General features: G+C 43.8%; 1 protein-coding gene across 12 annotated transcripts in view; it reads left to right on the top strand.

Moving 5' to 3' along the window:
* Nucleotides 1–24,976, top strand: part of ATP10D (ATPase phospholipid transporting 10D (putative)) — a 54,701-nt gene that overhangs the window by 9,194 nt on the left and 20,531 nt on the right. For 9 of the 12 annotated variants that reach the window (XM_088660907.1, XM_060278880.2, XM_060278877.2 and 6 more), the window contains exons 2-12: nt 3,538–3,806; nt 5,011–5,205; nt 8,494–8,698; nt 10,106–10,191; nt 11,747–11,853; nt 13,642–13,773; nt 15,098–15,213; nt 16,804–17,056; nt 20,863–21,080; nt 21,885–22,067; nt 24,216–24,780. In XM_088660907.1, coding sequence (XP_088517033.1) covers nt 3,568–3,806; nt 5,011–5,205; nt 8,494–8,698; nt 10,106–10,191; nt 11,747–11,853; nt 13,642–13,773; nt 15,098–15,213; nt 16,804–17,056; nt 20,863–21,080; nt 21,885–22,067; nt 24,216–24,780 — 2,299 coding nt within the window. In that variant the 5' untranslated portion in view covers nt 3,538–3,567. Of the gene's footprint in view, nt 1–3,426; nt 3,807–5,010; nt 5,206–8,493; nt 8,699–10,105; nt 10,206–11,746; nt 11,854–13,641; nt 13,774–15,097; nt 15,214–16,803; nt 17,057–20,862; nt 21,081–21,884; nt 22,068–24,215; nt 24,781–24,976 lie in introns of those variants that run through there. The other 3 variants (XM_060278874.2, XM_088660903.1, XM_060278881.2) reach the window with 3 other exon arrangements.

The following is a 24,976-nucleotide window of genomic DNA, read 5'->3' as shown; positions in this document are numbered from 1 at the left end:
GCAGTATCTATTTATCTACTTGCACTTTGACGATTGGCAGGAGCTGGGACCAAACAACGGGAGCTCACCCCGTCGCGGGGATTTGAACCACTGACCTTCCGATCAGCAAGCCCTAGGCTCACTGGTTTAGACCACAGCGCCACCCGTGTCCCTTTGTTAAGTGATAACTAACCATAATTAATTGAGTATGAGAGTATGTCAATGAGAGTTAAGAACACATTCACAAATGCCTCCCACTGAAACCAATAGGACTTTCCTAGAGTTTCATGCAGGTGGCCTGTGGCATGTCCCCATTAAATATCCACATTGATTTTTCATTGTATTCTGACCAAACAACAGGAACTCACCCCGTCGTGGGGATTCGAACCCCCCCCCCAATAAAACCATCCCGGTTGCAGGTAAGGTGGTGGAGAGAATGGTGGCTGTGCCATTTCAGGAGGATACGGATTACCTCAATCTGTTTCAGACTTGGTTCAGGCATTGTTTGGGACTGAATCAGCCTTGGTTGTCCTGATGAATTACCTGTATCAGGACAGGAGGAGTGCATCTTTGCTTCTGCAAATGTAGCTAGTCACAGCTAAGTGGCTGTTGTGGGTCTTACAACAGTGGCGAAGCTAAGGTTAAGAAAAGAGTGAAGCCCTGTCTGATTCAGTCCCAAACAGTGCCTGAACCAAGTCTGAAACAGATCCAGGTAAAACCAAGGTGCAGTAATTGGATTTTTTTCTTTTTAAAAAATGGATTCCATTGAGTTTTGTACAGTCTAAGCAAAAAACAAAAGCAAAAATATCAGTCCCTCGCGATTTGTTATAAATAAACTAATGCATACACAGGGAGGAGAGAAACAAGGAATGGAAACTAGAGATAGTTAATCACATTAGTTAATCAAATCTCTCCAGAAATCTGAATCTCAGGCTGGTGGTTTGGGACCTACAGATAAGGAAATCATGCAGGCAGAGGGCTTTCTCGGTAGTGGCACCCACTCTGTGGAACACCCATCGGGTGTCAAGGAAATAAACAATTCTTTGACTTTTAGAAGACATCTGAAGGCAGCCCTGTTTAGGGAAGTTTTTGAATGTTTTTTTATTTTACCGTGTTTTTAATGTCCTGTTGGGAGCCGCCCAGAGTGGCTGGGGAAACCCAGCCAGATGGATGGGGTATAAATAATAAATTAGTATTAGTATTAGAAATTCCTTTCCCCACTGCCTTCTTTATCTCAGTCAAAACTAGGCCTGGACAGTCTGTGGTGTGGATTCAGTGAGCTGAATGTGGTTTCATTCACTGGGTGCCTAGCTGCCGACAGTGGTTAAGCTGGAGTAGCTCAGTTAAGACCACATTTGCATTGTGGCTTTGGCCTTAGAAAGGTGTCAAGACTGCCAGCACTTTCCGTTCCTCAGTTCATTGAGAAAAGTTCCTTAGGTAACATGATCTTGGTGCACATTTCACAGATAGGTCCCTGGGGCACAATGTTATAATCTCTCCCTTAACAGCAGTTCCTTGCACTGATGCTGACTCATGGATTTGGATGACCAGCTGTGAGTTTAAATGGCTTTTCCTTTCAAAATGCTGTTATCAGCTCAGGCTCACACAGCTTTAACCGTGGTGCTATCCAGAGTCTGCTTCGAAGCCAAGTGTCTATATCTGCAGGGTGCTATATCAACTGCAGAAGCGAACATATTGCAATACCTCTTCATGGGGACTATAGCTTGTTACGGAACGTCCGTAACAAGCGGATAGGATATATTCTGCAGTAGGGAAGCAAATCCGTATTCGCCACTGTTTTTGTATCGGAAAAAGCCAAACCGGGTAAAGAAAAAACAGGAAATAGCTTTGCACAAAAAATAAAGAGAGAAGAGAGAAAAGTCTGGGTGTAATAATACATTTCCTAGGTATTATTTATTTATACATCCTAGGTATTATTTATTTCCTACATTTTTCTAATGGTTCATGGCCATTAACAATTTTTCCACCTCCTTCATTCTCACAACAACGCTGTGAGGTTGGACGCAATCCGATAGGAGCTGAGCAGAACCCTTCAGCACTACCCTTGGACAGGTTGAGCGTTGACTTTTGCCTGCACACTTTATTGTACCCCCCCACCCCACCCCACCCTCTGAATATACATAAGGGTCTGGTTGATTCTGTTTCAGTGTATCTGACGAAGTGTGCATGCACACGAAAGCTCATACCAAAATAAAAACTTAGTTGGTCTTTAAGGTGCTACTGAAGGATTTTTTTTTATTTTGCTTCGACTCAGACCAACACAGCCACCTACCTGACACTTTATTGCAGCCAGTTATGTCAATCAGAGCCATGGGGCAATCCAGCGGGCCAGTCACCCTTTGCATCCTCCCGGTGTGCAGGCTGGGTATATCTAAGCAGGAACACAGCCACATGCAGGACCTAAGGACGAGCAGGTCTCTAGATTATCCTAAGTGAAGTATATAGTGGTGCCTGCTTGTGATGAAGTGCTAATGTGTGATGGAGCTCTCAGATATATGTATGGTTATAGCTCACCCAGTCCAATTCCAGCAATATTGGGTAGGCTCTATAATCTGTGCACACACAGAGAGAGAGATACTGGAAAAGTAGGTTGCACAGCTGACCTCTCTCTTTTTTAATTCAGCAGTTGTCAAACCATGGGCTACAAGGAAAGAAGGATTTCTTGGTAGGCTATCTAACCTGCTAGTTGGTGGCAGAAGCAGGTTGTGTCTGTTCCTGCAGGGAAAGGGGGATGTGTTGAGTGAGAGGTCAGTAGGGGTGTTGGCAGATAATAGGCCGAGAGAGTATCTTGTTGGTCTCAGTGATAAGAGAATTTTCCTGTTAGGAATCTTGGCCAGCGCTCCTTTCCCCCCCTGCCTATTAATATATAGAGCTCTCCAATCAAACACAGAAGTGGGGGGGGGGCGCGACATTTTGAAATAAGGTCTTGCACAAAGACCTTTGGCTTTTCTTTTATAACAAACCCATCCCGATAAATAGCTCTGAAATGTCATTGTTCCATTTAATCAGTGGTTAGTATCTTTATTGTGTTTTTTTATGGGTTGTAAGCCAATCCAGGTGAGTGGGGTATAAATTAATAGAATGATAATAAGAATAATCATCATCTAAAGCAGGGGTCAGCAACCTTTTTCAGCCATGGGCCGGTCCACTGTCCCTCAGACCATGTGGTGGGCCAGACTATATTGGGGGGGGGGGATGAACGAATTCCTATGCCCCACAAATAACCCAGAGATGCAGTGTAAATAAAAGGACACATTCTACTCATGTAAAAACACGCTGATTCCCGGACCATCCGTGGGCCGGATTTAGAAGGCGATTGGGTCGGATCCGGCCGCCAGGCCTTAGGTTGCCTACCCCTGATCTAAGGTTACACTTCAGTGTTAATTTGTTATCATAAAGTTAAAAACTGCCTTTGGATAAATTAGATGTTTCTCAACACAAAACAGCAATTTGTCCTCACTTGTAATGTGCATTTCAACTTCACCCAGCTTATTCTGCAACTCTCTCTCTCTCTTTTTATCTTAACATGCTGCGAAGTAAAGGGCGCAACTTGATTTGCACGAGAACATGGCAGAGTGGGCCAGATGCAAATGGCAGCGCATGTTTTCTGCAGAAGGCAATAATGATGTCACCTTCCAGCAGCCGGGCAAGACCACCAGTAAACACAGGATAGTTATACCATGTCTGGGGCATTTTAAGGAAGAATACGAAAAAGTATCCCGCCTGTATAAAACCAACAGAATACGGACTACAAAGTACCGAATTTGGAACTTTTTACCGAAGAACATATTCGAACAGTTTCACAGGTAACGTGCACAGTTGTGAAATTAAATGATAATTAGATAGTATTTTTGCCACATTCAGAGTGAAAGCAATGGTAGTTTATTACAGTAATGAACACTGTGAGCTGCCCTGAGATATACAGATTTAATAAATACAGTGGTACCTCGGGTTACAGATTCCACTAACCCAGAAGTAGTACCTCAGGTTAAGAACTTTGCCCCAGAATGAGAACAGAAATCGTGCTGCGGTGGCAGCGGGAGGCCCCATTAGCTAAAGTGGAACCTCAGGTTAACAGTTTCAGGTTAAGAACGGGCCTCCGGAACAAATTAAGTTTGTAACCAGAGGTACCACTGTAATGATGTAAGACTAAATATTTATTTTGGCATTGGACACACGAAGGGTTAAACTTAGGTGGCACTAAATGACTCAAATTGTAATTAAATGCAAAAAAGCACAGGCTGTAATAATTCAATTAAAGTTTACAGCATAAAAACACAAAAATGCACAACATACTAACAATAATAATGTCCCCCCCCTCCCCAAAGTTTAAAAGGCCGAAAGGTGTTTAATTAGCCAAAGGCCTGGGAGAAAAGGAAGACATGCATCATTTCGTGACATAGTAATTCAGTTTTACTAATGTGGCATAATGTCACATTTTGAATTTAATGTAAGTGTTGATGTACCCCCAGGTGTAGTCAATGTGGTAGACTACAGCTCTTATCATTCCTGGCCATTGATCATGCTAGGTAGGGGCAGGTGAGAACCATGGTCAAGAAGATTTGGAAGGCACTTAGTTGGCTAACCCTGGTATACCCTATCCTAAGCACCTCCATCCTGATGGATTTGGTTTGGGCTGTAATTTTAAACATCATAAAACCGAAAAGAGAAAACCGAAAAGGTGATTTGGAAGCATAATGGTTGTGGGAGAAGCTGCATTTTGTGGTTGTGTGTAATGTTGCTTTGATTAATCTGGACACGTTTTCTGATTTTACGCTAGTGTTGTGGGATCTTTTCAGCCATTACCCCCATGGAGTGAATGCCTAGTCATAACATGCATGCCCATACTTTGCTATAATATCAACTTACCGCCCTTAATGAGCTGAATACGAATCGGAAGTCAACTGCTACTCACTTAGGTGTGTCATATCAAGCTCCAGACCCTTCTTTTACACACTCTTCAGTGGCTGACACTAACACCCTGTGGGTTGTTGTGTTTGTGTTTTCCAGAGCTGCCAATTTATATTTCTTATTTATAGTTCTGCTGAACTGGGTTCCAGTGGTGGAAGCTTTCAGGAAAGAAATCACCATGATCCCTCTCGTGGTGGTTCTCACGATTATTGCTGTGAAAGATGGTGTCGAGGATTACGCAAAATACCAGTTGGACAAACAAATAAACAACATAGTGACTCAGGTCTATTGTAGGTAAGTAAATAAGAAATAATGTTACAGTTGCCTTTAACAAATATAAATAAGAAGTTGAATAATTAGATCCGTTTCAACCTGGCTTTCAGTCCAGTTTTGAAGCTGAAACTGCATTGGCCGCCTTGGTAGATGACCTCTTTTGTGAGATTGATGTGGGAATGTTGAGCGTGGCAGGAGAGGATATATTGATTAATGTTATCCTCCCTAACTCACATTAGGAAGCTTCTTTACTTAGCAGAGTGCATTCCCCTTTTACACACAGAAAGCTGGTTGCAAACTCACGTGAGTCTCTTAAAACAACAAGCAATTCAATCTGGCTTGCCCAGATTGAGATATGTTCTATTATTCCTGGTAAGACCCCTTTAATCCCTCCTAAAAGAATAAAGACACAACAGTCTTATTCATAAGTAACAAAAAGTATTCAGGTAGGTAGCCGTGTTGGTCTGACACAGTCGAAATAAAATAAAATAAAACTGTCCAGTAGCACCTTAGAGACCAACTAAGACCTAACTAACTAACTAACTAAAAGTAGTTTTACTCACGATCAGGCAGAGCACAGTGTGATCCCTGAAGGCAGGCTTTAGGCTTAAAGTTACAAACATGTGCAAAGAGGTTTACCCCATATGGGAGATAACCTGGGGACTGCTGGCTGGGAGCCAGAAGTAATGTCCAGGTGAATCAGGAAGTTCGCAGGACGAAAAAAAGATTGAAGAGAGGGAGGTGGCTGCATGACTTGGCCTTTTACCAGGTCTAGAAAGGTCACGCCTACTAGTCATGTGCAAGGAAGGATGCTCCAGGCCAAGAGGAACAGGAAGTTCAACTGACTGGACCAACATGCCCTGCATGGCCGCTCTAGCAAAACAGGTAATGTTGTACTTGACTGCTCCCAGTGGATTACATCTCACAATTGATGGTACTGTCAGATGGTACTGTCCTTCATCAGAGCCTGGCTGCCCCGCTCCTCCCCTCCTGCCCCCGTACCGCTTGGGGGCGAGCCCCTCAAACCCACCCCTGGCAGTGCAGGCCTATTCTCCACCACTGGGTGCAGGGTGATATCCCGTGGGTCCTTCTGTGGCTCTTTGTGGTTTTCAGTCCTATCTACCATGGGTGGGTATATGAGTGATTGTGAATGGGGCATGCAGCTGCTGGTGTTTGCCTTAAGCTGCCCCAGTCAGGTGCCCTCCAGATGTTTTGGACTCCAGGAACTTGATGACCCTCATGGTCCCTTCCAACTCTACATCTCTATTATTCTGTGGTCACCTTGTAACTATCTGGACATACAACAAGAGAGGCCTCTGTAGAATATTCCAGTTCATATTATAGAGGAAGGCAGTCTTTCATGAAACCTGGTTCCAAGACTTTTAAGGTTTGGCAGGTTAAAAAAATAGCAATGTGAATAGTTGTCGGAAATCTATAGGCAGATTTTCTTGTTTCCTGAAACGAATGAGGGTTTGGGGGATAGGGGGCAGAGAATGAAACGGTGCTCATGTTCTCCTCCTGTGCTTAAGCTAATATGGCAGAACTGCCATTGACTAGCTCCACACCTTGCTGCAGTTTAAGGGCTTGAATCCCAACCTGCTTCTGAGGAGACATAATTCAGATTAGCTATATGTTGAAGCAATTGTTAATTGGCTCTTTATAGATGATTGTGCTGTACTACATTTCCCAGACTATAATGAACCTCAGCACTGGGGTGGGGTGGGGACACACAATGCACCAGATTTAACTCCCTCACACGGGGCTGCAAAATGCAGAAATACCAGCCCAGGTATAGAGGGTACCATGGATGCTCCCTCTTGATTCTCCTTCATACTGGCTTTGCACATTTCAAGCCAAGATTTGGCCTTTGAGAGTATATTAACATGCACAACATTGGCTGTGTGCAAATTGAATTTAAAATATTTTCAGATTGAGCTCTTGATAGGGCCTTGAACTCATTATCTGTTTTAGGAAATGTGTGCTGCTTGAAAGTGGTAATTACAGTTAAATGGTATTGTTTTGGGAGGCAAGAGGCTCCTGGCAGACATTAATGCAGCTTTAGTGTGTTTTGTACCTATACTGCTGTATCGATTTCGCACATTGATTTTTATGTCCTCTTAGAAAACCAGTGATAACCATCTAGGAAAGGAAGTAGGCAACTGACTTGTAATAAATATTTTTAGACTGTGCTGCTCCTCCACCCTCATTTTCTCTGCTTTTGATTCCCTTGCATTTCGGGGAGCAGGAAAATACAAAAAAGTGAATGTCCTCTGTCCTTTGTGGCCTCTCCCTTTAGGCTTGCAGTCTGTTGAATGTTTGCTGATACTGATTTTTGGCCCCAAGGGGGTGGGGGGATGTTTTGTGTTTTTGTTTGTTTTTAAGAAGAGGATTGAGGAACCATTGCACAAATATACCACAAGCCTTTGGGTCTCAGCTAGTTTTCATATTCTAGTTAAGTATAATTAACATGCTTTCCGTCTTGTTTACGTATTATTTCCATGGTGCTGACAAATGCCAAGTTCTAGTTGACAGATTGGTGGCATGCAATTTCTAAGCAAGTTGCTCCATTTGGGGTATCGGGAAAATCAAATCGGGAAGGAGCAGGCCTCTCAAACACAATTGCCCTTTATTGCTACATAATAAGAATAGGACTAGAAACTTTCTGGAGCTCTGCAGCATTCAAACTACAGGAGCTCAAGTGGTTTTGATTATTTATTTATTTATTTAAAATAATTATATCCCGCTGTATTGTAGAAATGTATCGCAGCCTGCAGATGGTCTGGGAATCAGTGTGTTTTTACATGAGTAGAATGTGTGCTTTTATTTAAAATGCATCTCTGGGTTATTTGTGGGGCATAGGAATTCGTTCATTCCCCCCCCCATATAGTCCAGCCCCCCACAAGGTCTGAGGGACAGTGGACTGACCCCCCTGCTGAAAAGGTTTGCTGACCCCTGCAGCTACACACAGAGCCTCACCTATATGAAACTCTATTGTGTGCTAGCTACAGACAATCCAGACTTCATTTAAAAAGGTTTAAAACATTAACACTTTTGAATTTCTTTATACCAGGAAATATTCTGAACATGCATAGTTAGATGTGATTGTTAATATCAGATTTTCCTACGTATATGTAAAGTCAAAATTGAATTGACTGCCTTATACGTGCTTTTGTTTTGTTCCTTGAGAAACTGATGGATTTTTAAATGTGTGGTGGTTTATTGCTTATTGTGTTTTCCTTCTGTTTCATTTTATCATTTTTTTAAAATAAATAAATAAATGCCCCCCCCCTCCTGTTTTTTCCTCCCCAGACATAAAAAGGCATATGTTGAGAAGTACTGGAAAGATGTTAAAGTAGGTGATTTTATTCGACTGTTGTGTAATGAGGAGATTCCCGCTGACATGGTGTTGATATATACTAGTGATGGAGATGGAGTCTGTCACATTGAAACAGCAAGCCTTGATGGAGAGACCAACCTGAAACAGAGACAAGTTGTGAGAGGATTTGGCGAGCAGGTATAAATGGGCACTTCTTGGGGGAAAGTCTGTGTAAAATCCATATCAATGGGAATCCTATAAACTTCAATAGTTTTTGACAGTGCTCTTTGTACTGATTTCGGACTCCTGGCTCTACTCATTCTGTCTCCAGGATACCTCTCCCTTCACACACAGAAAAGCAACACCAATATTCTTCCTTCTGGCAGCAACCCTTGTGATTCACCATGTCATTCCAGAAACACACACAGGGCTTTTTTTTCAGCCAGAACTTACCAGAACTCAGTTCCAGCACCTCTCAGGTGGGTGCCATTGCCATTGCATACACATACAAAGGCACACACACCTTGGTGAATGTTGACATTCACCGCAATTTGGACATTCACTGCAGCTGAGAATGTTCCTCATTATTAGTCCTTTTGGTGTATAAAAAGTTTTCCATGCAGCTGATTTATCCCACAACTATGATATACACTATTAATATATCCCATTTCACAGAGGGGAGAACAGTGGCTGAGGGAGAGGTATTCTATATAATAGAGGGGTGGTGTGTGGAATAAAATGTAATAAATAGTCCAGCACAGGATCTGATCAACCCATGTTGAGGCTCACCAACTTTCTTGGACAGAGGCCTGTACCAGCAACTTCTGCCCTTTTTTCAGTCATTCAAGAAACTTTTATCAGTCACCTCAGAGCGGGTTTTACCTTTTCTTTCTACCTAGGATGTGCCCAATAAGCAGGAAAGCAGGCCTTCCTGTGAACTTGCTCAGTTCTCTGAGAATCTAGATTTAGCAGTACCTGGATTTTTACCTCAGGTTGGCATACCAACCAGCGTGGATAGTCATGCAAAGAATTGATGTAATAATTATATTAGTACACTCATATGCAATGACTAGATAGATAATCAAAGGAGTCACTAACTCTTCTACCTTAAAAACAAAAACTCCTCCTTTCTCAGTGCTTATTTGTCAATTGCATTTCTATCACTATGTCAAAAAGTAGTCAACCCATTATTATTGGGGCTTGATTAAACCAAGTGAGGCCTTGGGTCTGTCTGAGCCATTTTCTTTCCCTCTGAGGCTCACCAACTTTCTTGGACAGAGGCCTGTACCAGCAACTTCTGCCCTTTTTTCAGTCATTCAAGAGACACTTTTCTCAAGTCACCTCAGAGCGGGTTTTACTTTTTCTTTCTACCTAGGATGTGCCCAATAAGCAGTAGAGCAGGCCTTCCTGTGAACTTGCTCAGTTCTCTGAGAATCTAGATTTAGCAGTACCTGGATTTTTACCTCAGGTTGTCATGCCAACCAGCGTGGATAGCCATGCGAAGAATTGATGTAATAATTCATTACTTTAATGAAGTTGCTGCATCCCATGTTTGAGCTCCATTTCCCCCCCTTCTCCCCCCACCCCCACCCCGTGTGTATCTAGGAAACGGAAGTTGATCCGGAACATTTCGTAAGCACGATAGAGTGTGAGGCCCCAAACAATGATCTTACCAGGTTCCGGGGGTTTATGTAAGTAATTTGGGGTAAGCTCTGTCGGCTCTCTCTGCTTGAAAAAATATTATAGCATTCGTATTAAAGTAAAGAGCAGCAGCTAGCAGTCTCCGGGCCATACCTAGCCACTTTCTGGCTATTCATTATTCCCCTCGCTTGCCAACCCAGAGCTGACTGGGGTGGGAGGCACACAGAGTTATGGGATGTGACTTGATAGCAGATTGCCTTCACGGATGAATTTTTGGGCCTTCACTCCTTTGCCAAAGTGGCTTACTGACAAATCTTGTTTGCCAGCTATGCAAGCTCTTGGTCCCATGGAAAGTCCTTGGCTTCAGAGTCAAGGGAGGCTCCCAGCTTGAAGTTGGAAAGATTATTAGCAACTTTACATTATTAGGCTACATTATCAAAGTATTTGTATCATGGCCTGACATCATATGCCAATGAATTTGATTCACAGTGGAACCTTGGTTCTCGAACGCCTTGGTACTCAAACATTTCGGCTCCCGAACGCTGAAAACGTGGAAGTACTGTAAGTGTTCCGGTTTTGGAACGTTTTTCGGAAGCCGAACGTCCAATGCAGTTGCCGGCTATTGTTTCCGGGGCGCCTGCACCAATCGGAAGCCACGCTTGGTTTTTGAATGTTTTAGAAGTCGAACGGACTTCTGGAATGGATTACGTTTGAGAACCAAGGTACCACTGTATTACAATTTTTATTTTTATTTTTTAAAGAGGGATTGCACTGAAAGTGCCCTTGCCAGGCTTTCCTCTCAATTACTAGCCCAAACACACCAAGTCTCCTCACTTGGAGATGTTTTCAATGCAGGCAAGATGCTCTAGGACAGCCTTCACCAACCTGGGGTCTTCCAAATTTGTTGAAACTCAGCTATATAATCTAGGCGACAAATGGCTCTTTAAGCCAAGGTTGCAGTCACCAGAACACAATGTTTAGTTGCCATTTGGGGGGCAAGACAGCTCTAAAGTCTTGTTTTTCAAATGATGGACTGACTGTGATTGATTCTCAGTTAAACTTCTGGTTCTAGTTCAGATGGCAACCTTGAACTAAGTTAACAACTTTGAGAACTGAAAGAAGGAAAGTCACTTGATCCTAGGACAATCCACATATATTTTGTGGTATTCTGACCTCTTTATCTAAACAGTCTCTGCTCCTGCTCAGGCGGCATTTGGTTCCAGAAATTCATTCCATTTGTGCAGATAAAATATAGCTGATGGAATTCTACAGGGTGGTGTACTAGTCGAGGAAAACAGTCTAGATTCAGTGATCCCCTGGTGGTGGCAACGTCTTAGCACCCAGGCATCTCCACTTGGTTGCAAGTGGTTGAAAGCAAAATATGTCTGGCGTCTGGCTAATTTCAGACACCGGTTGGACTGCAAGTCCCATCAGTCCTAGCTAGTGCAGTCCGACAGCATCTAGAGGGCACCAGGTTGTCAAAGACTGCTCTAGGCTATATTCTTTTGAATGTCTTGGCGGTGGGTATTGGCAGTGTTTGGTGAGCCTTTGTGAACTTGAGTGTCTCTAGGCAAATAACCATCACAGCTGGATTTGTCTTTACAGTGAGCACCCAGATCAGGAACGAGTGGGCCTGAGCAAGGACAACTTGCTCATGAGAGGATGCACCATCAGAAATACAACAGTTGTTGTTGGCCTTGTGGTGTACGCAGGTCAGTGCCCTGGCTAGATATCGTTGGTTTGCACAGCCTGAGAAATGAAGCCGTTCATTGCCATCGCTGGCAAACACAAAGGGTTGTTCCCAATGTTACTCAGAGTGAACCCATTGAATTGATAGACACAGCTAATTTATGCCAATGAATTTCAGGGGATTCTACTCCCGTGGAATGTTCTCCCCAGGGAGATTGGGCCAGTGCCTTCATTACATATCTTTAGGCGCCAGGCAAAAGCATTCCTCTTCATCCAGCCCTTGTGGCTGATTGATATCTGTCAGGGGGCTCCCTCAGGGTCCACGGGAGGAGGTGGAAGGGAGATCGGGATACAGGGATCCACGGCCCCTCCTCTCCAGTAGTACTTCTTCCAGCAGCTTCTTCCAGCAGCAATGCCTCCATTGGGGAAGAGAGGGAGTTGGTCAGCGCGAAGGAGAGAGGGCTCGAGAGGCTCTGAGATGGAGATGCTACTTCCGTCTCCCCAATTGCGCAGGGGAGTGAAATGCAAAGAGGGGAGGCGGAGGCTGGGGGTGTCCAAGTTCTTATGCTGGGGTCGAAACCGGAAGGGGGCACTCCCTGATTCTGCTAGTGACTGAGACAGACATGAACTTTTAGCTCTGCACTGTATATAGTATGCACAATAAACCTGTAAAAAGCCAGGTTGGAGTCCGGTGTTGTTACTCATGAGCAACCACCACACGATCCTTACAGCATCTGATGCCCTTTTTAAATGGGAGGGTGGATTATGCTATGTGTTTCATGATTTTCATATTGTAATTTTATGTCATAAACTGCCCCGAGATCTACAGATGAAGGGTGGGACACAATTTTTTTATAAAGAATAAGTAATAAAAATAACGCTCTAAGGATCTGGTTGGGTACTTTGTGTGATAAAGGCTATTCTAGCGGTGCTAGAATATACTGTAGAGGATTAATCCATTATTATGCCAGGTGAAGGCTGGAAGGGAGGTCCAGTAAATAGCAAAGACTCCTAAAATCAATGTCTCCTCACATCAATTTCCCCTCCTCCCAGTTGTTCCACAGAATTATTTTTATAAAGATCAGTATTTAAAACATCCCTGTGCCTCCCTCCAGTTCAAAATGTCCTGGGCATTTCATAGCCATAAAACAGTTTACAGCAATAAAAAGCACAGTGCTATAATTTTATCATAGTGGGTTACAACAACAACTGTAAAGTTGTTAATCCTTGGGAAATAAAAAGGATTTTGCCAGGCATGTAACAGACGTTAACGTCTTAGGCTCTAGGCTAGCCACCCTGGAGAGAGAAAGTGTGTGATTGACAAAAATGCCCTCTTTCCAAGGAGCCACAGGGAACAGAGCCTGCCCCTATTTGCGTAGCATCCAAGTTTTTGTTTTTGTTTTACTTCTTGGTCAAACGAGAGTAGCGATAGGCAGCTGGGAAGCCAAGGACTCAGTCTGGCGCAGTGTGACTGGCTGCAGAAGCAACTTCCTCCCCAGCCCATTGTGTAACTCAAACTACTTCCTTAGGCTAGCACAGGCCTTCTGCGGCTTTGATTTATGCCTGGCTGACTATATGCTGACTCTGCGTAACTACCATCAGGCATCCAAGTTGGGAATTTTGACCCTTGGGATTTCCTTAACCCTTCTCCAGTCCAAGCGGCCATTTGTATCTAGTCAGCATCATGGGACTCAGGGGCCAAACTTTGCAAAAGTATAACAAGCAGTGTCTCTCCTTGGCCCCAGCGGGGCGAAAGTTTTAATTGTTTCAGTTTGCATTAAAAGATCCAACATGTTTTGTGTTGTCGAAAGGTCACGAAACCAAGGCAATGTTAAACAACACGGGGCTCCGGTACAAGCGAAGTAAGCTAGAGAAGAGCGTAAACAGAGACATCATCTGGAGTGTTCTGCTTCTATTTGTGATGTGCTTGACAGGGGCCGTGGGTAAGTAAAGAGTTAAGATCCACTCTACAAAACAAGATATTCTCTCTTTCTACGTCTGTTTAGGACTCTCTGTTTTAAGGGGTTTTCAAATGGAGTTTAGCATATTTATTTATTTATTTTTGGTTCCAAGACCTTACGTTGCCTGAGGTGAAAAGCAAAATGGCATCTCTCCCTTCCCACTGGTATTCCATGCACGGAAGTTGACTGGATTCTTATTTCAGCCCTGCAGATGGGACAATAGGGGTTCAATCTGCCTCCTAAGCAGCCCCTATTTGACTCCCGTTTATGGAGAGCTCTATTCTGAAGCGCCATTTTTAGTTGTATGGTTTACACCGGCCGTATCCGCACCATACATTGGAAGTAGTCTTGTACCGCTTTTAACAGTCACAGATTTCCCCCTAAAAGAATCCCGGGAACTGTAGTTTGTTAAAGGTGTTAGGAGAGTTGTTAGGAGGGCCCCTGTTCCCAACTACAGTTCTCAGAGTGGTTTAACAGCCAGTCCCTCTTCCCAGGGACCTCTAGGAAATCAGCTGTGTGAGGGAAATAAGGGTCTCCTAACAACTCTCCTATCACCTTTAACAAACTACAGTTCCCAGGGTTCTTTGCTGAATGCCTGATTCTGCTTTCAATGTATAATGCAGATGGGGGCTGCTATGAAACTGCCGCTTGCTTCATTTGCCATCATAACGTAGAGCACGTGTTTTGCCTGTAGAAGCTCCCAGGTTCGATTCCTGCTATCACCGGTTACAATGATCAGGCATCAGATGATATAAATATATCTGCAGCTGCTTTGAAATCTCGAATACTTATTTCATTGTTCTGCTGGTGTATAAATTAAGTGAATAACACAAGCCTTGCATGGTTTTTCACCCACATTGTATATTTAAAGCGCACGGCTCTGTCCCAAAGAATTCTGGGAGCTGTAGTTCCTTAAGGGTGCCAGGAACCATAGCTATGTGAAGGGGTAAGTTAAGCAAGTTAATAGTACAGTGTGCCTTTGTAGCTCAAAAAAAAGTCCTGCTGAATCTAGTGAGATTTTTTTTAACAAGAGAGCATATATAGGATTGCAACCTTCATCAGCTTATTTTTTAAATGATTTTTAAAATATAAAGCCAGGGCAGTTTAGAAGCTGATTGATAACTTTGTTGTCTGCATTCCCCAACCTGATGCCCTCCAGGTCAGCAGGGCTTGACGAGAGTTGTCCAAAACATCTGGAGGGGGCACCAGGTTGGGGAAGCCTGTACTAGTCTGGTCACTTGCCTTGGAATGCAGTGCCATTCATAGTTTTGATTTTGTTAATGGATTCTTTATCTTTTTTTAAAAGGTCATGGATTTTGGCTAGGTGCCCATCCAGACCCACCTCTCTATAGTAGCGGAAGGCAACTTTCTCCAGAACTGGGAGGATTTATTATGTTCTGGACAATGATCATTTTATTGCAGGTAAGTTCATGGGTTTGGTTGGTGCTGCGTTCTTTACTACTACTAGAAAGCCAAAGTAACTTGAGTTTGGTGGGTTTATTCCAGAATTGTAAAACCGTGGAAGGGACGTTGGAGCTTGTCTAGTCCAGCCCCTCTGGTCAGTGCATGATCTGTAGTGCAAGGTGCAACTTCCCTGACATACAGCCATTCAACCCTCTGGACGCCACCCTGTTTCTCTGCACCCTTCTTAAAATGTGGTGCACTGAACCTAGAGATAGTACTCTGGATGCAACTGAGAAGTACAGAAAATTATTATTATTATTATTATTATTATTATTATTATTATTATTATTATTTATTAGAATGGAACTTCTGCCTCTTGTGATCTGGGCCCTGTGCTTCTGTAAAAGCAGACAAAGATTGGATTAGTGTTTTTTCAACACTCCCGTTACACGGCTGGCTCATAGTCAATTTAGGATCAGCTGAGATGCTTAGATCAGGATTAGCCAATGGGCTGCCCTTGGGATGTTGCGGACTACAGCTGCTGTTGGCCATAGGCAGCATGGCCAATGGGCAAGAGCGATGGCTGTATCACCTATAAGTTTCATAGTTGACAACATCTGGATAACACCACAATGGTAATCCCTGGCCTAGATCTTTTATACATTCTCTACTTGTTTTCATCATTCTTTTGTAGCTAAATTCAGGACGTTGCATATACAGAGGTCTCCTCACTTGCGTGCATTCGACTCCCTTGCGTATATGTGCAGTACTGGGAAATAATTAAATCAATCTATTTCGGCCTGAAAAGAGGGGGGGGGGGACAACAACTACCAATCCAGGAGCATTTGCACTAACCTTTCAGGCCCATTTTTAATAGTGTTTTTCAAGGGTTCCCAGAGGTTTTGATGATGTTTACAGGCTTTTTAGATGGTGTTCCCCACTATACGTGATTCACATTTACATGCACCACCTGGGAACGTAACCCCCGCATTAGTGGGGAGACACCTACATCATAGTTGGGTAACAGTCTGAGTTCGTATTTTAATCCTGGTTCTGTCTACTGCCATGCTAGTCGTCCCAGCTTTGTATCAGCTGCATATTTGATAAACATCTGGCTACATCCTTTTCCAAGTCACTTACAGAACCCTGTGGGCACTTCACTTGGGACCTTTCTCCAAGTTAATGTACCGCTATTAACAAGCAGTAGTTGGGTACAGTTGTTCAACCAGCTGTGAGTTAACCTAACATTAATCTTGGCAAGCCCATGACAGACTTTCTCAAATGATTTGCTGAAATCAAGATATACTATGCCCACGGCATTCTCACGGTCTGACATACCAGTAACTATTGAAACAACAGATGTGGTTGGTCTAGGATGACTTATTCTTGATAACCCCATACTGTCCCTCTTCCGTTCTGTTGATGTGAAGATACACCCTTCCGCTAGCCGACTCCAGTCGTGAGTCTCATTCCGCTGAGTCTCAGTGATCCCTATCAGATCAACCTTACCCCCTCATATTAGGATTTCGGGTTCATTTTCTGGTGCAGTTGAGGGCAGGATCTGACCTCGTGAGCAAGCCATACTAAATCCACTTCTTGCCTTGGCAGGTTTTGATCCCAATTTCTCTTTATGTCTCCATTGAATTTGTCAAATTGGGGCAAATCTATTTTATCCGGAATGATCTTGATTTGTACGATGAACCGACAGACACCAGGATTCGGTGTGGTTCACTGAATATTGCTGAAGACCTTGGGCAGATTGAGTACGTTTTCTCTGATAAGACCGGAACCCTCACTGAGAACAAAATGGTTTTCCGGAGATGCAGCATTGCGGGGATGGAATATGGTCATGAAGAGAACGGTAAGGCTGAGGGAGAAAGCTGCTTTTGTACCAGGTCTCTGGCGTCAATCCTAAACACACTTGGCTTATGCCTAAGTGCAAAAGATTGCACTTTGCAATTCTACAAGTAGTCTTGGAAGGAAACCCCCTCCCCCCAAGTGGACTATACTTCTGAGTTGTTGTTTTTTTCATTAGACTGTTGAACTGCATACCTTAACATTCTTACTTGGAAGGAAATAATACTGCAAGCAGTGTTACTAACCTCATGCGTAAAGGAGGCTAACGTTAATAATAATAATAATAATAATAATAATAATAATAATAATAATAATAATAATAATAATTTATTATTTATACCCCGCCCATCTGGCCGGGTTCCCCCAGTCACTCTGGGCGGCTTCCAACAAAACACTAAAATACAGAAATCCATCAAACATTAAAAGCTTCCCTAAACAGGGCTGCCTTGAGATGCCTTCTAAAGGTCTGGTAATTGTTGTTCTCTTTGACCTCTAGTGGGAGGGCATTCCACAGGGTGGGTGCCACTACCGAGAAGGCCCTCTGCCTGGTTCCCTGTAACTTGGCTTCTTGTAGTGAGGGAACCGCCAGAAGGCCCTCGGAGCTGGACCTCAGTGTCCAGGCAGAACGATGGGGGTAGAGACGCTCCTTCAGGTATACTGGACCGAGGCCATTTAGGGCTTTAAAGGTCAACACCAACACTTTGAATTGTGCTCGGAAACGTTTAGGCTATTGACCCCTAGTTCTGCATGTGTATATACATGATTGCCAAGGGCAGAGGAAGGGAGGTGCGGTGGGGGTAGTCCGCCCTGAGTGTCACCACTGAGGGAGGTGACAAAATGCCAGGCGGCACAGCAGGGCCTGCAGCGCGCTCGAGCCACGCGTCTCTCCTTGAAGTGACGTGGTGGCTTGGGTGCCTGCAGGCTCCGCACAGCCCCAAACGATTGGCCCACTACCTCCCCCTCAGCTATAGGGCGGCTGAGTGGGTGGAGGCAGGCAGACTCCTCGGAGGACCCACAGAGCGTCCTGCCTCGGCTCGCCCCACCCCTGCAGGTGGTTGGCATGCTGCTGTTGTGGGTGCAAGAGTGGTTAAAAATCACATTGGGCATATGCAATGCTTTGAAAGTGCCTAAAGCAGCTCTTGGCTTCCTGTCCTATACGTTTAAACAGTATCAACTGTCCCGTTGTTGTTGTTGTTGTTGTTGTTTTTTGTTGTTGTTCCCCGCTCATCTGGCTGGGTTGCCGCAGCCACTCTGGGCAGCTTCCAACACATATTGGCCCGAATATAAGCCGCACCCGAATATAAGCTGCACCTTTAAAATTCAAGGGGGGAAAAGAAAAAGACAATACGCAAATATAAGCTGCTCCCTTAAAATTACACAGGCACGCACACCCGTTCCATTTTACCATATTTCTGTTTCAGCAGCGATATCGTAAAAGCCCATTTTTGTAAGGTCATGTATTTAAGCTGCACTTTAACTTTTCACTGTCGGAATTTGTGGGTGGGGAATGAGGCTTATATTCAGGCCAATACGGTAAAAACATAATAAAACATCAAACGTTAAAAACTTCCCTTTCCAGGGCTGCCTTCGGGTGTCTTCTAAAAGTTGTGTAGTTCTTTATCTCCTTGACATCTGCTGGGAGGGCTTTCTACAGGGCGGGCGCCACTGCCAAGAAGGCCCTCTGCCTGGTTCCCTGTAACTCCACTTCTTGCTGTGGGCAAACTGCCAGAAGGTATTTAGAGCTGGACCTCGGTGGTATTCGGGCTGAACAATGGGGGTGGGGATGCTTCTTCAGGTATACTTCAGGTATACAACGGCCAAGGCCGTTGAGGGCTTTAATGGTCAGTGCCAACACTTTGATTTGTGCTTAGAAACATACTGGGAGCCAGTGACGAGCATCTTATTATAGCCCCCGTGGCATCTCTTTAGTAGTCCACTTTTTAGTCCACCTTTTCATGTTCCGTGCTCATTACTTGTAGTCTGTATAAAAGGATGCACTAGAAAGTGACAGACATATTGGGCCTGTAAACACAAAATTCTTTAAAATATGGAGTTTGCCTTTTTATCCCATGCAAGCTGATACTGCTTTGCCGTGGGGACCTGTGCATGCTAAGGAAATTCATAAAACCTTGATTAGGATAGAACCATAGAAATGAAACTGAAAACATGCATATTGCAGGTTCCAGTCAGTCCATTTAGTCATATACATATATATATATATATATACACACATACATACATATTTATCAGTAAGGCTTGTATTGGATAAATTAAACGGTGCTCGTTCATGTATATCTACTAGATGTACTTTATAAATCAGTCTAGCTCTGCAGTGATCACCGAATAAGTTTGCACTTTTAAGTAGCAAGGCCTAAATCTGCATGAAATCACAAACCAAATCCATGACAACGGAGGATGACTCACTGTGCAGTCCCCATGTAAAGTGGCCGGTGTATCTGAGGCCGTTCATTTAAGAAGACGGTGATGCCCTCCGGTGGCCGCATTGAGAAATTGGTTGAAATCAAACAAGCAAATGCCAGTAATATAACTCTGAAAAGCTTTGTGTGCAAGTTTCTGTAATACTGCTAGGAAATGCATGCAGCAAAAGATGGCATTGTTGAAGATTCAAGCACATATCATATAAATATTATCAGTGTTTTTTTCTGGAGAAAAAGGTGGGGCAACTCACTATGAAGTTTGTTTGTTTATTGCGGACCCAGCTGCAGTGCCACCCCACCCTGGGCAGTGGCTAAATGTAAGATGTGAGTAATAAACTCAAGCAGACAATGAACTGGATTAGAAATGGCCACAACTTTAATGATTACAGATATAGGTGGATTTTGTGTTTTTATATATGTTGGAAGCTGCCCAGAGTGGTTGAGGCAACCCTGTCAGATGGGCGGGGTTAAATAATAAAATTGTTGTTGTTTTGGCTCAGGAATTGGAGTGTATATCTTTTCCAGCCCCCCCATCCCAAAACAACAAAAACAATGATTTATTTTCTAAAAGGGAAGGAAACTCAGTTCCCCCACGTTCCTGCTAAGAAACCCAAATCCTGACTATTACGATCATGTTTCTGACTGCTATTAAAGAAAAATATAGAGGTGGGATGTCACTGTTTTTGTTGTTTTGTAGTTCTTTGTAATCCTGTAACTTGGTAAATAGAAGAGGATCCTTGATTGTAGATCTGAGATTTGACCTCCCTCCCCTCCCCATGTCAAATACCAAATACAGTTGTACCTTGGTTCTCAAACGGAATTCATTCCGGAAGTCTGTTCGACTTCTGAAAATGTTCGAAAACCAAGGCACAGCTTCCAATTGGCTGCAGGAACTTCCTGCACTCAACCGGAAGCTGCGTCGGACATTCGGTTTCCAAAAACCGTTCGCAAACTGGAACACTCATTTATGGGTTTGCAGTGTTCGGGGGCCAAAGCATTTGAGAACTAAGCTGTTCAAAAACCAAGGTACGACTGTACGATTCATGGGAGGAAGTCCACTAGGACAAGGAATTCCTTGCCTTTGCTTTCGCTGTTGACTTAGGACTGCTAAAATGGGGGTTCAGTCAAGTATCTTGAAGGTCACAATACAAAGACCAGTGGCAGGTGGTGTGTGGCACATAACTGCTGCTCATAATGGCTTTATTTGTTTATTTTGCACCACCTTGGGCTCCGTGATGCAGGAAAGGTGGGGTTATAACTAATAAATACATTGACTTCCTTGGAAATCTTTGGATTGAGAATATGGGACCAGTCATAGATTCATTATTTTACTTTAAAGAATCATGCGGGTGATCTTTTTCTGTCTGTCTAGCTAAGAGGCTGGAATCATACCTAGAGTATTATGAAGAGGAAGAAGAAGAAGAAGGACTACGTGCTTCATATTCCTCTTTGAGGCATCCGTCAAAGTTTACCACCTCCAAATCGGGTTATTTCCAGAGTGCAAAGTCTTTGAGCCGCTTGTTTAGTTCCACCTCTGGCTTGCGAGCTAGTGTATCACGCACAACACAAATGGCGTTCAGCAGCCCAATTGTAAGTGTGTTCCCTGAGCCTATGCGGGACTTATGTGTGGGCTTCTGGCTGACCTATTCATACATATCTATACAGGGACACGGGTGGTACTATGGTCTAAACCAGGGGTCAGCAACCTTTTTCAGCTGTGGGCCAGTCCACTGTCCCTCAGACCATGTGGTGGGCCGGATTATTATTATTTGGGGGGGGGGGGATGAATGAATTCCTATGCCCCACAAATAACCCAGAGATGCATTTTAAATAAAAGCACACATTCTACTCATGTAAAAACACCAGGCAGGCCCCACAAATAACCCAGAGATGCATTTTAAATAAAAGGACACATTCTGCTCATGTAAAAACACACTGATTCCCAGACCATCCGTGGGCTGGATTGAGAAGGCGATTGGGCCGCATCCGGCCCACGGGCCTTAGGTTGCCTACCCCTGGTCTAAACGCTTGAGCCTCTTGGGCTTGCTGATCAGAAGATCGGCGGTTTGAATCCTCATGACGGGCTGAGTTCCCATTGGTTTTCCAATGACTTTAAAATGTCACAATGCTCATTTGATGAAACTTAGTTGTTCGTCACGTTTTGAAATGATTTAGTACTTGATTGCTGTTGTAGCGATGTATGGATTTGCATTTTTGTTGTTTTACGGTTGTGAGATGCTGGAGAACTGGCCTGCGCACTTGAGTTATAAATGAATAAAATTTCTGAAAAAGCTGGGTCTTCCAGCAGTATGGGCTCATTGCTATATGACCTTTGGAGGAGGGGGAAGATAATTTCGACGAGAACCTTACCATCCTTGTTTTTGCTTGAACAAGGAGACTGATGTTGTGCCAGATGAACGCCTTGAAAAGAAGTTGAGGAGGGTCACTTTCAAATCCTATACAACATCGGAGGTGATAGGGCTAACCCCAGAGACAGTGTACATCGCTGAATTCTTCATTGCTCTGGCAGTTTGCAACACGGTCGTTGTTTCATCGCCTGATCAACCACCGCGAAAGGTGAGGCTGGGGAGAAACTAGGGATGTTGCTGGTGCTTATGTGTGTGTGTGTGTGTGTGTGTGTGTGTAGTAATTATTATTATATTTATTATTTATACCCTACCCATCTGGCTGGGTTTCCCCAGCCACTCTTGGCGGCCTTTCAACAGAATACAAAAAACACAATAAAAGATCAAACATTAAAAACTTCCCTAAACAGGGCTGCTTTCAGGTGACTTCCAAAAGTCACATAGTTGTTTTTTCCCTTGACATCTGATGATAGGGCGGGCACCACTTCTGAGAAGGCCCTCTGCCTGGGTGGCCACTCCCAGTCACCAGTCTTGCTGCCACATTCTGGATTAGTTGTAGTTTCTGGGTCATCTACAAAGGTATTCCCACATACAGTGCATTGCAGTGGTCCAAGCAGGAGATAACTAGAGCATGCACCACTCTGGTGAGACAGTCTGCAGGCAGGTAGGGTCTCAGCCTGCGTTCCAGATGGAGCTGGTATATAGTTGCCCTGGACACAGAATATATGATGCACATTAACTCACAGTAAGACATCAAGCATTAAAAACTTCCCTAAACAGGGCTGCCTTCAGATGTCTTCTAAAAGTCCGATAGTTGTTTATTTCTTTGACATCTGATGGAAGGGTGTTCCACAGGGCGGGCGCCACTACCAAGAAGGCCCTCTGCCTGCCTCCCTTTAACCTCACTTCTCTCAATGAGGGAACCTCCAGAAGGCCCTGGGAGCTGGACTTCAGTGTCTGGGCTGAATGATGGGGGTGGAGACGCTCCTTCAAGTATGCAGGGCCAAAGCTGTTTAGGGCTTCAAAGGTCTACACCAACATTTTGAATTGTGCCCGGAAATGTACTGGGAGCCAATGAAGATCCTTTAGGACCGGGGTTGTATGGTTGTATATAGACTGTTGAGGCTTTTAAAAGGCCACAGAAACCTCCTCTGCTGTTGTAGAGTGTCACTGTGCTGATTTTGTGTCCGATTCAGCACTAACTAAATAGTCACTGTTTGTTTATGCTTTTTACAATTCAGTCCCCTCAGCTCACTGCTTTCAATTCTGCCCTCCCCTATACTGTAGGTGACGATGTGTAAAGCCAAAATTGCGTTTACTCACAACATCCCCCTGGAATTGCTCCCACAAAAGCTATCTTACCTTCTTGAAGCCAGTGCGAGATCTCGTGAGGTCCTCCGAAATCTCGTGAGAGCCTCCCACAGCCTGGCAAGCAAGGCAATAAGCTTTTAAGCTTTCTGCCTCCTGTGCATTTAATTCACGCAAGTTGCGATCCGAATGCGTCTGCAACTGAAGATCACGTTTTGTGCATTTGATGGAAGTGGGCTTTAGTCCACAAAAGCTTATGGCATAAGTCATTTAGCCTTTTTAGTGCCACAAGTCATTTTTATAAAAGTCTTAAGTTACATAAAGTAAAAATGCTTGTCTCTCTTGTCCCCCTTGTCTCTCCTGTTCATTTTTTCCTCTGTTCTTTCTCTCTGCTTTAAGACAGACACACACACAAAATTTTCTACTGCTTTCATACTTTAAACTGTAAGAGCCATAGGGCTGTCAGTCGTCTCAGAAACTTTAGGGTCTTTCTCCTCAGGGAGTCTTAAACTTATTATTATTATTATTATTATTATTATTATTATTATTTAAATAATACAGCAAAACCAGAATATCAACAGAAAGGAAAAAAATGAAATTTAAAAAATTGAAAACAAATATACTTGTTGTATAGTACTCCCCCCACCCACCCACCCGCAGCTTCCCTCCGCCACAATTTGACTTCTTTAAATCTCTATCTCCACATTTATCCTTGCATTCTCCAAATGTATCGTTATTTGTACTTCTTTTACCTCTTTTCTTTCCCCATTTATACATATACTTTACATTTTTATTCTAAGCATGTTGGCATATCTTTCTTAGAACAATACTTTAACATATAGGAGTCTTAAACTTTTATTTCTTTTCTATGGGAGCTTAGGATCTGGTTTCAACATGTTAAAAGGTGTTGGCTGTAATACAGAGGCTTTGCTTGTCTGTTTTGTGTATAGGCCTTTGGATTGTGTCCTTTGTGGCTGCTGATTATTTATTATTATTATTATTATTATTATTATTATTATTATTATTATTATTATTATTACTGTTTTTACAGAGGCGATGGAATCCAAAAACCCGAGTTCCCACTTCACACTTAATGGACCTGAAGCATATTTTCCATAAGTTATCTGCCCGAAAAATAAGCCCCACCTCTGCTCGAAGCTCAGGTACGGGTGAATCAGAGTCTGATAGCCTGCGTTCACACAAACTGTCCATTTTCCGTGTGAAGTTTCCGTCATCTCTTTCGGATCGCAGCTCTTCATCCGGAAGCCCAACCAGCTCCATAGCTTCAGCGCACGCCGAAATGTCACCCAGAACCGGGCCTGGGTCATCTCCTGAAGGCGATCTGTTCTATGAAGCAGAGAGCCCTGACGAAGCGGCCTTGGTTTACGCTGCCAAGGCTTACCAATGCCGTTTGCAGTCCAGGAGTCCCGAGGTGGTGACGGTAAACTTGGAACCTTTGGGACTGTTGACATTTCAGCTGCTGCACATCTTGCCTTTCGATTCCGTCCGCAAACGGATGTCCATTGTGGTGAGGCACCCCATTTTGAACCACATCGTCTTGTACACCAAAGGAGCAGACTCTGTCATAATGGATCTGCTGGAAAAAGAACAAACAGGTACGGGTGACGCTCTAGTCAGCTTTCTATTAAACACTGGCAAACACAGAAGCCTTTAACCTCCAATGCAGACGTTTCATACACCTCGAGAGTCTGGCCAGTGATGTACGTAATCTGAGAAATAGCCAATGGAGGGTTGTGGTAATCCCATCTAGAGGCTGCCAGTTCATGGACAACAGTGGTCAGGCTATCTCAA

Source organism: Zootoca vivipara, chromosome Z1 (genome assembly GCF_965207765.1).
Source record: "Zootoca vivipara chromosome Z1, rZooViv2.hap1.1, whole genome shotgun sequence".
Lineage (NCBI taxonomy): Eukaryota > Metazoa > Chordata > Lepidosauria > Squamata > Lacertidae > Zootoca > Zootoca vivipara.
Note: the sequence above shows the minus strand (reverse complement) of the source record. Positions and strands in the feature narration are given on the sequence as shown.